The sequence below is a fragment of the Rhinopithecus bieti genome, unplaced genomic scaffold, assembly GCF_001698545.2.
Source record: "Rhinopithecus bieti isolate Rb0 unplaced genomic scaffold, ASM169854v2 scaffold_32081, whole genome shotgun sequence".
NCBI lineage: Eukaryota > Metazoa > Chordata > Mammalia > Primates > Cercopithecidae > Rhinopithecus > Rhinopithecus bieti.
The window spans coordinates 2,443,612-2,458,303 of NW_016814436.1; the positions used below are offsets into that span (position 1 = coordinate 2,443,612).

General features: G+C 54.5%; 1 protein-coding gene across 3 annotated transcripts in view; it reads right to left on the reverse strand.

The window, feature by feature from the left end:
• Positions 1 to 1,248: 1,248 nt before the first annotated feature.
• The window catches only part of LOC108514504 (vacuolar protein sorting-associated protein 4A), a 136,232-nt gene continuing 122,788 nt past the window's right edge, over positions 1,249 to 14,692 (reverse strand). For all 3 annotated transcript variants that reach the window (XM_017850767.1, XM_017850766.1, XM_017850768.1), the window contains 10 exons: positions 9,817 to 9,928; positions 9,566 to 9,713; positions 7,515 to 7,576; positions 7,290 to 7,409; positions 6,722 to 6,878; positions 5,979 to 6,127; positions 5,494 to 5,575; positions 4,992 to 5,211; positions 3,589 to 3,729; positions 1,249 to 2,080 (listed from right to left, as the gene is read on the reverse strand). In XM_017850767.1, coding sequence (XP_017706256.1) covers positions 1,979 to 2,080; positions 3,589 to 3,729; positions 4,992 to 5,211; positions 5,494 to 5,575; positions 5,979 to 6,127; positions 6,722 to 6,878; positions 7,290 to 7,409; positions 7,515 to 7,576; positions 9,566 to 9,713; positions 9,817 to 9,928 — 1,293 coding nt within the window. In that variant the 3' untranslated portion in view covers positions 1,249 to 1,978. The remainder of the gene's footprint in view (positions 2,081 to 3,588; positions 3,730 to 4,991; positions 5,212 to 5,493; positions 5,576 to 5,978; positions 6,128 to 6,721; positions 6,879 to 7,289; positions 7,410 to 7,514; positions 7,577 to 9,565; positions 9,714 to 9,816; positions 9,929 to 14,692) is intronic.

Here is a 14,692-nt window from a genome sequence, read left to right on the forward strand (position 1 = left end):
TCAGCACCAGTGGTTCCTGTTGCTGGTCATGGAGAGAGCGAAGTGGAAAGACAGGTGTCTTCACGCTCTTAACTAGAGCACAGGGATGGACCATAGCCGCGCTAACCTTTCTTGACCCCTAGTATTTGTTAAGGTGTTTAAGCAGTAGGAATGAGGAAACAAAGTTCTGATTCAAGTAAATGTAACTAGAAGTTAAAAATTTAAAACTTTGTAAGCTCACTAAAGTGAAGCTCTGTAGACATGGTTCATTTCCTGGGGGCTCGGGGTACATAACCAAAACTTAAACGAGCGCCCCAAGCCACGAAGATCCCAGCTGCTGTGCTTGAGGGGGTACCCCAAGCCACAAAGATCCCAGCTGCTGTGGTTGAGGGGTAACCCGTCAGCACTGGAGCCAAGTCTTGGAGCTACTGATCCAAAGTTAGCTCACTTCTACCGAGGCTTCGAACCAGAGCAAAGAAACGGCCCAATGCAAGGCCAGTGTGAGCCAAGAGCTGGCCATGTAATCAGTTCCGGCCCAGCCAGGTTTGAAAGGTAGAGAAGTACTGAGTTTTGGCGAGGGAGGCTTGGAACAAAGCCCTTTCCCAGGCTACAAGCTTCATTTACTAGGCCAGGTCTTTCTGTGTGAATGTGCTTTGACTTAGGTCTGTTCATATGCATGGGGTAAACATGGGACAGCCTCTGCAGCTTCACTGCCTGCTGGACACATGTCCAGGGCTGCCCGCTCTGGGCCCTTGGTGTCTGTGGGGGTCACAAACTGAAATGACCACAGGGGCTATCTGGGCAGGCAACACAGATGAGTGGGGATGGGGCCCCTTTCCGCACAGAGCAGCCTCTGCTCAGTGGCTGTGGACAGGCTGCCCCATGAGGACGCAGGCCCAACATAGCCTAATTTAATCTTGTAGAAGTCAGAATTATGAATTTTTATGTCAACTTTGAACTTTTAAATGTTAGCGGCAGACCAAACAGCTGTAGGACGGGTCTGGCACGCAGGGCTTTCACTTTGCAGTCTCTGATCTGTAGGCCGAACAACGGCGAGAACTATCTGGATCCCAAACACCCCCAGCCAAACTTCTGAGGCCTTAAGGGGAGGAGGCCTTGCACACCTGACTGGAGAACAGGCCTGAGAACTGCAGCGTTCCTGTTTCCTGCTCTGCTTTAGAAGAGCAGAGAGAAAACCAGAGGGTCTTTTAATTGGAGGTAAGGGTGGTCCTTCAGAGTCCCAGGCAAGAGTCAAAGATGAGATCACTCGGGTGGCTCAAGAAGGGAAAAGGATTTATTAGACCGTTTCCAGGACAGGGACCCAGGGGCAGTGGCTGGGTTCAGTGTTCTCACACTCAGGAAGAAAAGGCAGTGAACACCCCGCCTGACTGCCTTCCCCTGATCTGAACAATACCATCTCCTCCCCCCCAAGGAAGACACAGCCCTGGATGTGAACCTAGGAGGGTGGGAATGGCTTATGTCACTCAGTCTTTGAGGCAGAGCTTGGGCTGGGGTTGCAGGGGCATCAGCCAATTTGCTCTCAAGGAGCAAAACTTGGGTGTAAAAGGAATGGGCAGTGGAGCTAGCCAACTGTCTGGAGGTCTGGGTGACCTTGCAGCATGGCTGCTCCCCCCGCCCCCCACTCCTTGACACTTCCAGGTGATTTTATCTTTATTTATAAACAAGACGAACATCCAAGCAGCATTAATTTAGGGGAACAAAAGATGGGAAAAAAAAAAGGGGGGGGGCAGAAGGAGCTGGTGAGCATCCAAGAGAGGAGGAAGTAGGAAGAGCCAGTGTCCACCGTGTGCCCCGGGGCGGTGGAGTGTCTGGCTGCGAGGCTCTTCCTTCTGGCTCCCTGGCAGGCGGCCAGACAGCAGAGGGGACTCTAGTGAGTTTGGGACAAGCCCTGGAGCCCTGTCTGGCTGCTGACACAGGGAGTGCCTGCATTTGCCCCCATCAACCTCCCACCTTCACCATCGCCCAAGTGAAGCAGCTTTTAACTCTCCTGCCCAAAGTCCTCTGAGAATTTCTTCACTTTCAGGAGGTCGTCTGCATTCACCGTGGGCCGGGTGGTGGCCAGAGACCGCAGCATGTCCGACTGTGAAGGCAAGAGCATGTGCTTGAGCAGGAGCCAGGCTCCAGGTCCCCAACCTCCCCCTCAGCACGCAACAGGCGCAGTCGAGGGTGGGAAGAGGCCTGCCTTCAAGGCCACCCCAGAGACCTGCTTGAATCTGCCTATGGCAGGGACCCTGTTCCCTCTCGAGGCAGCTCAGATGGGCCTCCTCCTGGTCTGAGAATCTAAGCTCCATCATCTCATAACTCCCCTTAGGAACTTTTTTTTGGAAACGGAGTCTCACTGTTGACCAGGCTGGAGTGCAGTGGCACAATTTCGGCTCGCTGTAACCTCCACCTTCTGGGTTCAAGTGATTCTCCTGCCTCAGCCTCCCAAGTAGCTGGGCTATAGGTGTGTGCCACCACACATGGCTGACTTTTGTATTTTTAGTAGAGATGGGGTTTCACTATGTTGGTCAGGCTGAACTCCTGACCTCAGGTGATCTGCCTGCCTTGGCCTCCCAGAGTGCTGGGATTACAGGCATGAGCCACTGCACACCCCCTACATCAGCCACAAGGGCAGACACTTGCCAGGACGGCACAGGTCATAATGAGAGGGCCAGGTTACGCGGGTGCGGGGCTGCCTTTGCAACTGCATCACAGTAAGCCGTCCTGACACATTCACTGCCTCACTGTACCACACAAGCAAAACCCATGGATTGATGTCATATTATCTGGACCTGACTTTACTTGCTAAAGAATATAAAATGCAGGCTAGGTGTGATGGCTCATGCTTGTAATCCCAGCACTTTGGGAGGCCAAGTTGAGGATCATTTAAGCCCAGCAGTTTGAGACTGGCCTGGGCAACACAGCAAGGCCCCGTTTCTTAAAAAAAAAAAAAAAAAAAAAAAAGGAAAAATTAGCTGGGCATGGTGGTGTGTGCCTGTTGCTGCTACTCCAGGAGGCTGAGGTGAGAAGATTGTGTGAGCTGGTGAGGTGTGAGCTGGTGAGGTGGAGGCTGCAGTGAGCCATCATTGCACCACTGCACCCAGCCTTTATATGTACAAAATGCTAATGCTGCCACCTGCATCCTGGGCACCCACTGAGTGTAGCGGCTGCCACGCCAGCTTCCCTGAGCTGCAAAGGCCATTCTCAACAGCCCAGGACATAGAAGGAGAAGACTATTTTTTATTTTCGAGACGGAGTCTTGATCTGTCACCCAGGCTGGAGTGCAGCAGTGCAATCTCGGCAACCTCTGCCTCCCGACTTCAAGTGATTCTTCTGCCTCAGCCTCCCAAAGAGCTGGGCCTACAAGTGCACACCAGCACGCCTGGCTAATTTTTGTATTTTTAGTAGAGACACGGGGTTTCTCCATATTGGCCAGGCTGATCTCAAACTCCCAAGGTGATCCGCCCACCTTGGCCTCCCAAAGTGCTGGGATTACAGGCATGAGCCACCACACCCAGCCTGGAGAAGGCTGTTTTTATTCTGGACCCAAGCCCTCAATTTTCTGGGCTCTGTGCAGCCCTCTTCCCTCCTCCGTCAGTCACTTACCATGCAAACCACAGGCTCTAAGAGTTTGTCCCCAGGGACATCCATCCAAGTCATCTCCATGGCTCCTGGGTCCCCTGGTGAGCATGGGGTTAGGAGGTCATCGATCATCACGCTGGGGTTGGTGCGGGAGGGACCACAGACCTGAAACAAAATGGATCTGACTGGCTGGAGCAGCTGCCCCTCAGTGTCAGTGAGAGGGGCTGGACCCCTCCGGTCTCGAAGGAGGTCCCAAAGAGAATGCTCTGTGGGTCCCCAGCATCTGAGGAAGATGGGCTCCTTCAGAAATTGGGCTGGATGGTCCGAGCAATTCATGATATGCGTGCGATTCCAGCAATCTGTAGCCCCAGTGCCTTGATGTCTTCCTCAGTAACAGTCACGTCTCACCAGGAACACAGTGACATTAAAAGTGTGATATGGTTTAGCTGTGCTCCCACCCACATCTCAACTTGAACTGTATCTCCCAGAATTCCCACATGTTGGGGGAGGGACCCAGGGGGAGGTAACTGAATCATGGGGGCTGGTCTTTCCTGTGCTATTCTAGTGATCGTGAGTAAGTCTTATGAGATCTGATGGGTTTATCAGAGGTTTCCACTTTAACTTCTTCATTTTCTCTTGCCACCACCATGGTTCTGAGGCTTCCCCAGCCATGTGGAACTGTGAGTCCAATTAAACCTCTTTTTCTTCCCAGTCTCGGGTATGTCTTTATCAGCAGGATGAAAATGGACTAATACAAAGTGGTTTTCCAACTGAAGTCTGCTGCCTTGGCAAAACATTCCCCCTGTGTCCACAAGGCTCATTCCCTCACCCCTTCACTTCCTGTCTCAGGCATCACCCCAGTGCCATCTGCCCTTCCCTCCATGCCCAAGACACCTCCCTCCTAATCCTGCTCCATCCCCATCCCCCTCTGAGAAACTTGCTGACTGTGCTGACTGTCTCCCTGCCAAGAACAAGGGTCAGGGTTTTTGTCTGTTGGTCGCTCACGTCTTCCCAGCACTTAGGACAGTGCCGGGCACACGGGAGGACCCACAGCAAACACTCAGCAGAGATGTACTGAATGAATGGACGGGGCTTCCTGCTTATTTCATATCCAACACTTTCCAAACACTGACTTGGTGTCCACCCCGCACAAGAGCACACAGTGCTGGAGAAGGAGGCTGCAGCAGGGTTAAGACAGTAAAGTGGCCCTGTCTTCTGCTTTCACACACCCTGGGATGGCCACACTGCAGAAGAGCTGCAGGGAGGGGAGAGTGGGTGCAGCCCCCATGGCACTGGCCCTCTGCTCTCCAGGAAGCCTCAGAGACTTATCACCTGAGCAGCCGGGGAGCAGGACCAGGAGCTGGGGAAAAAAATGAACATCCCACTCTTGCTATGACATTTTCTCAGCAGTGGCCACGGGCACTCACCTTTTTGAAGTGTGTGGCCGACTGCACCTTCCTCACAGGCTGCATGAGGGAGTCCCGCACGATGATGCTGATGTCCGCACCCGAGTAGCCTTCCGTCTTCCGGGCCAGCTCGTGGATGTTTGCATCCGTGAGGTTGTGGGGAGTGCTCCCCAGATGCAACCGGAACATCTGGGCACGGGCAGCTTCCTCCGGCAAGGGGATGTAAATTCGCTTTTCAAACCTAGAGAGCCCAGCACACGGCAGGCGTTGAGAGCGGATGATGGAATGCTATTCACTGAAGGGGAGGTGTGAAGATTTGAGTGAAACGGACACACTTCACAGGCCAGTGATGCTGGCAGCACATCCTCAAAAAGCCAGCCTCACAAAGTGCTCTGCTTGGCAGGCAGGTGGGAAGACTCCAGGGAAAAGGGGCCAGGGCTGCACCCTGGCTGCCAGCAGCAGGCAGACCATGACCATGCTGGGAGGAAGCCTCCAGCTCTGGCTCCTCCTGGGGAAGACTCACCTCCTCCTGATGGCCGAATCCAACACCCATGGTATGTTCGTGGCTCCAAGAACCAGAGTCCCATCATTGTTATTCCCCACCCCTGTGGAGAAAGGGAGACAAAGATGCAGACTCTGGACAGCTGCACGGGTCAGTTGAAACCTGGGGACAGACCCCGGGGGCTTTGCGTGTCAGCAATTGAAGCCATCCATCCCTGTGCCACCCACCACTGGCAGGGTCCCAAGTGAGATTAAACCACATCTTAGTCTGGCTGTGCCATGTGAGACCTGTGGCACTGCCTGCCATGGGAGGGGTGGAGTGGCCGGCGCCAGCAGAGGCCTCAGGCGCCTCTTGGGAATGGAAGTCCATCCACAGTCTGAGGGGCTGGAGCTGGGGAGTGCCTCTCCGTGGCTGAGGACAACCAAATCCAGCCACAGCTCAGAATAAAGCCCAGGGTCGGCTTTAGGTGCAACAAGAACCAAGGGGGCCCTGGGCCCGGCACACACCCTGCATCTGGACCAAGAACTCCGTTTTGATCCTCCGGGCGGCCTCGCTCTCATTTTCATTTCGGGATCCGCAGAGGGAATCCACCTCGTCGATGAAGATGATGGAGGGCTTGTGCTGCCTGGCCAGCTCAAACAGGTTCTTGACCAGCCTGTGAAGGTGAGAAAGGCAGTGAGGACAAGACGCGTGAGCGTCCATGCCCGCCTGGGCTCCCGGCACTTCCCTCTCCTCACCCTTCCCACAGGGAGGCGCAGGCCATGGTCATGCCGGGATTGCAGAAAACATGGTGGTGAGGAGCCCTCGGGCCGCACTGCACCAAGAGGAGCACACCCTGGCGTCAGCCCCGAACTGAGCCTCAATCCCAGGAGCCCCATGCACTAGCTCTGCACTTGGGACACGTCAGTCCCCTTCTTCCACGCCCGTCTCATCACATGTAAAACAGGAGTCAGTGTGGGGAACAATGTCCCCCACACACTGCCCCAACAGGGACTGCAACCCAGACCCCAAAACTATCCTCACTTCCTTTCCCTTCCCTTCCGGAGCACTTCACCTCTCCCGGGTCCCTTCCACCTTCACCTGCCTTTGTTGGGACAGTGTCCCAGCCAATAAGCTAGCGACACACTGCTCTTGGGTACCCTCCCTGAAAAGCAAACCACTCCTCCGGGAGGTGACTCCACGGGGTGGGCCGCTGGGTCACTAGCAGGGCCGGGGCTGCCGGCACAGCACAGCCTGGTGGCCGACTTACTTTTCACTCTCCCCCAGCCACTTGGACATCAGGTCTGAGGAGGACACAGAGAAGAAGGTGGAGTTGTTGGCCTCTGTTGCCACGGCTTTGGCCAAGTAGGATTTCCCTGTGCCAGGGGGTCCGAACAGCAGAATCCCCCGCCAGGGGGTGCGCTTGCCTACAACAGAGATTCCACAGAAGTGAGGCCTCCTGACTGGGGAAAGGAATAGGAAAAGCAGAGGGTCTCGAGTCCCATACATAGAGTAAGAGAGGGCATTCTGTGAAACGACGGACTTTAGGGGCAAACGAGTGATGGGAGCTACCTTCCCTGCTGTGCCCTGTGCTGTGACCCCATGACCTTGCACAGTGACACCATCTGTCACTGCTTCCTGATCCTGCCCACCCTGTGAGGTGATCGTCATCTCAAAGCTTCAGCCACAGCAGTGTTGTAGACAGCAGCGAGCAGCCAGGCCTGGCCCTCTGCGGAACATGGGAGCTGAGTTGACACTGACTCCCGGGTGCCTCGGAGTGCCAGCCCTGCAGAAGCCTGGAATTTTTATGTTGGGGCTTGAAATGGCTCAACTCTCACCTGTGAACAAATGTGGGAATTTGATTGGCAAAATGACAGCTTCTTTGAGGGCCTCCTTGGCCCCCTCCAGCCCGGCCACGTCGTTCCACCGTATGTTGGGCTTCTCCATCACAACAGCACCTGCAAGAGGGAGGGCGGCCCAGGCCCGGTCAAGGGACATGAGCCAGCCCAGCTGCGGACCCACGCGTGTCCCCTGCCGCTGCCACCGGGCTGCGAGCCACTTACCCATCAGCTGTTCCTGCAGTTTCTTCTTCTCTGGATTATCCCCTTCACTGTCACTGTCACTGCTGGGAAAGGAGACGGAAAGTCACAAGCTGGCCCTTCAGCCTGGAACGCAGAGGTGCTCCCAGCAAGTCCAGGCCCCGCTGCCTGCACACTGGGTAAGGAACGAAGACTTCCTGGCTTAACAGTGCTGTGTGACCCGCAAGCAAGTACTTCGGGGACATCTGGGCCGATGCTCTCTGCAGCTCACTTCAGGAACCCCCCAGCAAGCACCCCATAACCCACCCTGTTTCTTCGTGGAGGGGATGGGATCAGGATGTCGGTCCTCTCCTGAAGGCCGTAAGGGAAATGTGCTTCAGCTGGACTTAAAGAGCAGCCCAGGCCGGGTGCGGTGGCTCACACCTCACACTCTGGGAGGCCACCTGCAGCGGCTCACACAGCCCAGGCTGGGTGTGATGGCTCACCCCTGTAATCCCAGCACTCTGGGAGGCTGAGGTGGGAGGATCGCTTGAGCCCAGGAGTTTGAGACCAGCCTGGGAAACAGCGAGATCCTGTCTCTACAAAAAACAAAATTAGCTGGGCAAGGTGGCACGCACCTATGCTGCCAGCTACTTGGGAGGCAGAGGTTGCAGTTAACCAAGATTGCACCACTGCACTCCAGCCTGGGAGACAGAGTGAAGCCCTATCTGAGGGGAAAAAAAAGCAGCCAGTCAAACAACATGGCTGCCAGAAGCTTTTTTTGTTTCTCTTTTTTGAGATGGAGTCTTGTTTTGTTGCCCAGGCTGGAGTGCAATGGCACAATCTCGATCTCAGCTCACTGCAACCTCAGCTCACTGCAACCTCCGCCTCCCGGGTTCAAGTAATTCTCTGGCCTCAGTCTCCCAAGTAGCTGGGATTACAGGCACATGCCACAATGCCCGGCTAATTTTTTTGTATTTTTAGTAGAGACAGGTTTCACCATGTTGGCCAAGCTGGTTTTGAAATCCTGACCTCAAGTGATCTGCCCGCCTCGGCCTCCCAAAGTGCTGGAATTACAGGCGTGAGCCACCGCAGCCCGCACCAGAAGCTTTTTCTAGAGACTCAGGGACAGCATGTGCCCCGACTCCAAAGCAGCCACTGCCGAACGACAGAGGAGAAGGCAAAACTGAAATCGAAAGGGAACTCCTGGGGAGAACGCAGCCACTGCTGTCACCCCAGGGCTACTTCCTCTCTGTATGGAGTTTGTAATCCTCAGAACTTTAATCCTTCTTGGAGATCCCTGGCCTCCACCCCTGCCTCGTCAGGCCTCTTGGGGATGGGAGTGCGGTGTGGACCCTCCATCCAGGAGGAGGCCTTGCCTCTGGTGAGACAGGTGACACCACCCGCCCCCTCCTGCCTGGGGGACCCCCTCACTTCCCCTCCCACGCCTCCAAGATACCACTAGCATTTGTGTTCAGATGACTGGGATCACTGTGGTGGGTGGACCCCGGATCTGAGGTGAGAGGCTGTGGAGAGGACCCTGGCTGGGGTTATCAGGGCCACCCGCCCTGCACTGGGGGTCCAGGCTCCATCCTGTGAGACCTCGGCAGGGCCCCTAACCCGAGCTGGCTGCCCCACTTGTCGGAGGCAGGTGACTCTTTGACAGTCACAGCAGCTGGCACTCATTGCATGCTCTCGTGTGCCAAGCTCCAAGGGCAGTGCCCACATCATCTCACTGCTCCCTACGGCAACGCTGGGAGGGGAGTTCCACGACCTTCCCCGTTCCAAGATGTGGAGATGGCAGGCACATGGGGTCCTGGCACTAGGCTGGGAGCTGACAGAGCTGGGGTACCGTCCTGAGAGACTCTACCATCTGCACCAAGCTCCCCTTGTCCCCATGGCATGTGGGTCAGATCCAATGAGACGATGAACACGGAAGTGCTCTGGCCCATGCTCCCTGAAAGCAGCTGCTGGCACTGTCATCCCTGCACTGTGAGGACCATTTCCACAGGGAAGTCCAAGGCCGCATGAGTGCCAGGAATGACGGGGAGCCATGAGGAGGGCGCAGGCGCCTGGCGGACGCTGCAGACACTCACCCCTTGCCCTCACTCTGGTTCTCTTTGACTGGCTTCTTGCCGTGTTTCTCTTTGCTTCGTAAATAATCCTTAAGCTTCTCGGCCCGGTCTAGGTACTGCACGCACTTGGCTCGAATGCTCTCCTTGGCCTTGTCGCTGTGGGCCTCATCTGTGAAAGGGAACACGGAGGGGCCCCTGTGAGGCTCGTGCACCACCCCCTCCCATCCCCTCCCCTCTGGAGCGCGGCAGCCTGAGGACCCTGCGCGACTCACACTTGATGGCGTGGAGGAAGTACTCCACCGCATGCTGGTACAGCCGCAGCGCCTCCTCGTAGTTCTTGGCTTTGTCCTCTTCTGTGGCTTTCGTCACCAGATCAATGGCTTTCTGGAAAGGCAAAGCAAACAGCTCAGTGCTTCCTTGGAGACACAGAAAGTTGCTGGGGTCACAGGCATGAGGATGAGATGTGACGAGGGATGCCGCTGGGCCTCTGGATTTATTGCTTGTGGGCCGTTTCACTGGCCTACTTTTCCAACATCGGCTAGAAAGGCCTTCAAATGAGGCTTTAAAAGCCGGCCAGCCGTCTTCACAATAAGCTCAGACGGTTAAAAGCCACGGTCTGGATTTCAGCAAGTGGAAACCTGACCTAATATCTCAGGTCCAGGGCTCAAGGGGCGAGTTCACAGGACTTTCTATTCTGCTGCCTCAAGGGAAAGAGAAACAGACCCGAGCTGAGAGCCTGGCAGAAGGGACACGCAGGAGCAAGTGACTGCTGGTTTGCTTAGCAAGGAGGCCAGAAACTGCACCCAGCCTCAGGGCCAGAGAAGAACCAGCCAGAAGGAAAGTCCTGCCCGACTGCGAGTTTCCACGGGATACACTGAAAGGCCTCTCTCTGCCTCCTACTGGCTCCACGCAGCTTGCTTCTCCAGGCTGCAGAGAGAAGACGGTTTCCTTCGCTGTCTAGAGTGACACCCCAGGAAGGGGCTCTTACACACAAGGCTCCACACACCAGTAGCTCCAGTAAGAAAAGTACTTGCTTGCTCCCTGCTGCCAACAGAAGGGAACTGTGTCCCTCCGGAACCTTGTAAGAGCTCTGTGAGAGTGAGTGTCTTTGGGAATCCCAGAAATCCTGTAGGCCAGTGCCCTAGGCTGAACTGAAAGCACCTCTGTGGTTTTATGTTATTTCTATTTTATTTTATTTTTTTTAAGACAGAGTCTCACTCTGTCGTCCAGGCTGGAGTGCAATGGCGCGATCTTGGCTCACTGCAACCTCCACCTCTCGGGTTCAAGCGATTCTCCTACCTCAGCCTCCCCAGTAGCTGGAATTACAGGTGCCTAATACCACACTCGGCTAATTTTTGTATTTTTAGTACAGACAGAGTTTCACCATGTTGGCCAGGCTGGTCTCGAACTCCTGACCTCAAGTGACCCACCTGCCTCGGCTTCCAAAGTGCTGGAATCATAGGTGTGAGCCATTGCAACCGGCCAATAAAGCACCTACATGGTTTTAAAGCCTGGTTTTAAAAACTGAAGCTTCACCGACGCCTGCAGGAAGCATGACCAGAATTCTCCTCCTCAGATCCAGCACCAGTTACCAGGCAGACAATCCCACCGCAGACCCACGGTTCCAGGCACAGCAAACAATAAACCTCCTGACCGGCTCTTGGCAGGGCCGGGGCATTTGTTCAGCCCTCTCTCATCTGCAAGGAAGAAGTCTCCGAAAGAAACACACACAGACAGCTTGACAGGACAGACAGGCTTGGGGAGGCTGGGCCGGGCTGATGTGAAATGAACTCAGCGGATTGAAGAGATGAGAAGACGGGTGAGTGCTGGCCATTATTTTCAAGCCTCTGCTCCCTCTGCTACCTACAATGAATGGCTGGGAGCCCCAGACCTTCTTGGAAATGAGCTTAGGCACAGGCTGCCCTTGACTGTCCTCTTCTGTGTGATGCTCCTTCAGAGGAGACAAGAAGGCAGTGCTCCTCTCCCTGGTGGCTTCCCTTCTGCAGAACAAACACCCCCAGTACCTCGGACTTTTTCACTCTCCGTAATATCATGCTTGGGTCTGTCCTTAGAACAATACTGAAGGTGTTCTTTGTTCTACAAGGAGCAGCACTGACCCATCCCCTCTCTCCTTCTGGAAACTCTAGTAACGCACCTAAGAGTGTGCTGGGGCTGGGCGCGGTGGCTCATGCCTGTAATCCCAGGACTTTGGGATGCCGAGGCAAGCGGATCACCGGAGGTCAGGAGATCAAGACCATCCTGGCTAACACAGTGAAGCACTGTCTCTACTAAACATACAAAAAGCCAGGCATGGTGATGTATGCCTGTAGTCCCAGCTACTTGGGAGGCTGAAGCAGGAGAATTGCTTGAACCCGGGAGGTGGAGGCTGCAGAGAGCTGAGATTGCGCCAGTGAGAGTCCATCTCAAAAAAAAAAAAAAAAAAAAGAGTACACTGGACTTTTCTGGCAACCACATACAGTTTTTCACACACAGGAGGTCTGAGTTTCTTTTTTTTTTTTTTTTTTTTTTTTTTAGACGGAGTCTCGCTCTGTCGTCCAGGCTGGAGTGCAGTGGCGCGATCTCGGCTCACTGCAAGCTCCGCCTCCCGGGTTTACGCCATTCTCCTGCCTCAGCCTCCCAAGTAGCTGGGACTACAGGCGCCCGCCACCTCGCCTGGCTAGTTTTTTGTATTTTTTTTTTTTTTTTTAGTAGAAACGGGGTTTCACCGTGTTCCCCAGGATGGTCTCCATCTCCTGACCTCGTGATCCGCCCGTCTCGGCCTCCCAAAGTGCTGGGATTACAGGCTTGAGCCACCGCGCCCGGCCCGAGTTTCAATGGAGAGAAACAGTATTACAGAACAGGAGGGTAAGGTGACAAACTGCCAGCCTCGCCGCATCTCTAGTAACACGTATGGCAAAAGATGAGGACCAAAAAAAGGGTGCTAATGGGGGCTGGCAAATGCTTACTGTAAAGGACCAGATGGTAAATAATTTAGGATTTGCCAGCCAATCTCTGTTGCAACAACTCTACCTTGGCGGCACAAAAGTGCCTGTAGACAGTATATCAGTAAACGAACAGGGATATGTTCCAATAAAACTTTATTTATAGACCCTGAAATGTGAATTTCATAGGATTTTCATGTGTCATGAAATACTTTTTTTTCAAGTCATTTAAAAAATGTAAAAACCTATGACATTATGTTAAGTCATAATGAAGGAAACCAGCCACAAAGGACCACCTATTGTATGACTCCATTTACATAAAGTGCCCAGAATAGGCAAACCCACAGAGAAAAAAGGTAGATGAGTGGTTGCCCAGGGCTGGGAGAGAGAGGGGCTGGGGGGTAAGGGTTTCTTTTGGAGGTGATGAAAATGTTCTCAAAAGTGATTGTGGTGATGGTCACACAACCATGAATATACTAAAAGCACTGAATTATACACTTTAAATGGGTGAGTTGCGCTGGGCACAGTGGCTCACATCTATAACCCCAGCATTTTGGGAGGCCGAGGTGGGCAGATCACACTTGAAGTCAGGAGTTCGAAAGCAGCCTGGCCAACATGGTGAAACCCCGTCTCTACTAAAAATACAAAAAAAAAATTAGCTGGGCGTGATGGTGGGTGCCTTGTAATCCCAGCTACTCGGGAGGTTGAGGCAGAAGCTGCAATGAGTTGAGATTGCACCACTGCACTCCAGCCTGGGCAACAAAATGACACTGTCTCAAAAAAAAATTAATAAAAATAAAAACATGTAACAGGTGAGTTACATGGTAAGCACACAAGTTATACCGTAATAAAGCTGTGTTTAGGCCAGGCCCGGTGGCTCACACCTGTAACCCCAGCACTCTGGGAGGCCGAAGTGGGCAGATCACTTGAGGTCGGGAGGTCGGGAGTTCGAGACCAGCCTGGCCAACACGGTGAAACCCCGTCTCTACTAAAAATATAAAAATTAGCCAGGTGTGGTTGTGGGTGCCTGTAATCCCAGCCACTCAGGAGGCTGAGGCAGGAGAATCGCTTGAACCTGAGAGGTGGAGACTGCAGTGAGCAGAGATCACACCACTGCACTCCAGTGTGGGAGACAGAATGAGACTCCGTCTCAAAAAAATAAATTAAGAAAATAAATAAAGCTGTGTTTAAAACTGAAAACATTCTTGATTCACAGGCCATAAAAAACCTGCCTGGGCAGACGGGATCTGTGGCTTCTGCTGGTGAATGGTGGGGTCTGGCTACGGACTCCATCTAATTCCTAACCTGGTACCCCAACTCATTCCATGTCTGCTCCTACTTCCGCCCTCCTCCACCTTCAGGTCTCTGAATGCTACTGGAACTCTGATGTCCCTTCTTCCACGAAGTCTCCCAGGCACTTCGTCAGTTGTTACTTAATGGACACCTACTATGTGCCAGACACACGTCAGGAATGCTTTACCGTAATTATTCAATTTAAAGCCATCATCACAACAACCTAAAGGGCATTACCCCATTTGACAGACCAGGAAACTCGAGAGCCAAAGATTAAAAAAAAAAAAACCTAGCCCAAGGTCACTTGCTGGTGAGTGGCACAGCTGAGATTCAAACCCCGGGCTGAGGCCTGAGCATGTTGCTATCTTCTGGCCCCGCAGAACTGACAGCACCTAGAGGGTGGGTCAGTCGTTCACCCAGGTGGCGACATCCCAGCACCACCCTGCAGGATCTAGGGAATGAATGAAGGGTCGATGGCCGAGAAGAGGAAGTCGAAGATTGGGGAAGGGGCCAGGGCTTGTTCGAAGTGGGGCCGAGGGGCTTCCAGGACCCGGGACAGGAGAGGAGGGAGCGAGCATCGCTGTCTTAGAGCCCAGCCGTACCCCGGGCCGAGCTTCCCGACGGTGCCTGTGCGGCTTGGGTGAGGCTGCTCCCCACGGCGGTACCGGGGCGCCGGGTACACGAAGCGGCCCTGGGGCTGGGCCAGGCGGGCAGGGCCGGAGGGCCTGAGGGTAGAGACGCCACCCCGGCTCCGAGTGCGTGGAAACAGACACGGGCGGAAGCGGCGAGGGGACGGCCGGGGCGGGGTCGCGAGGCCGGGGCTGGGAGGCGCCCACCTGACCACCCGCCCGCCGCCCGGCTCTGCGGCCCGCAGGCCCCGCCGCCTTCGGCCTCCGCAGTCGGGCCGGGCCGC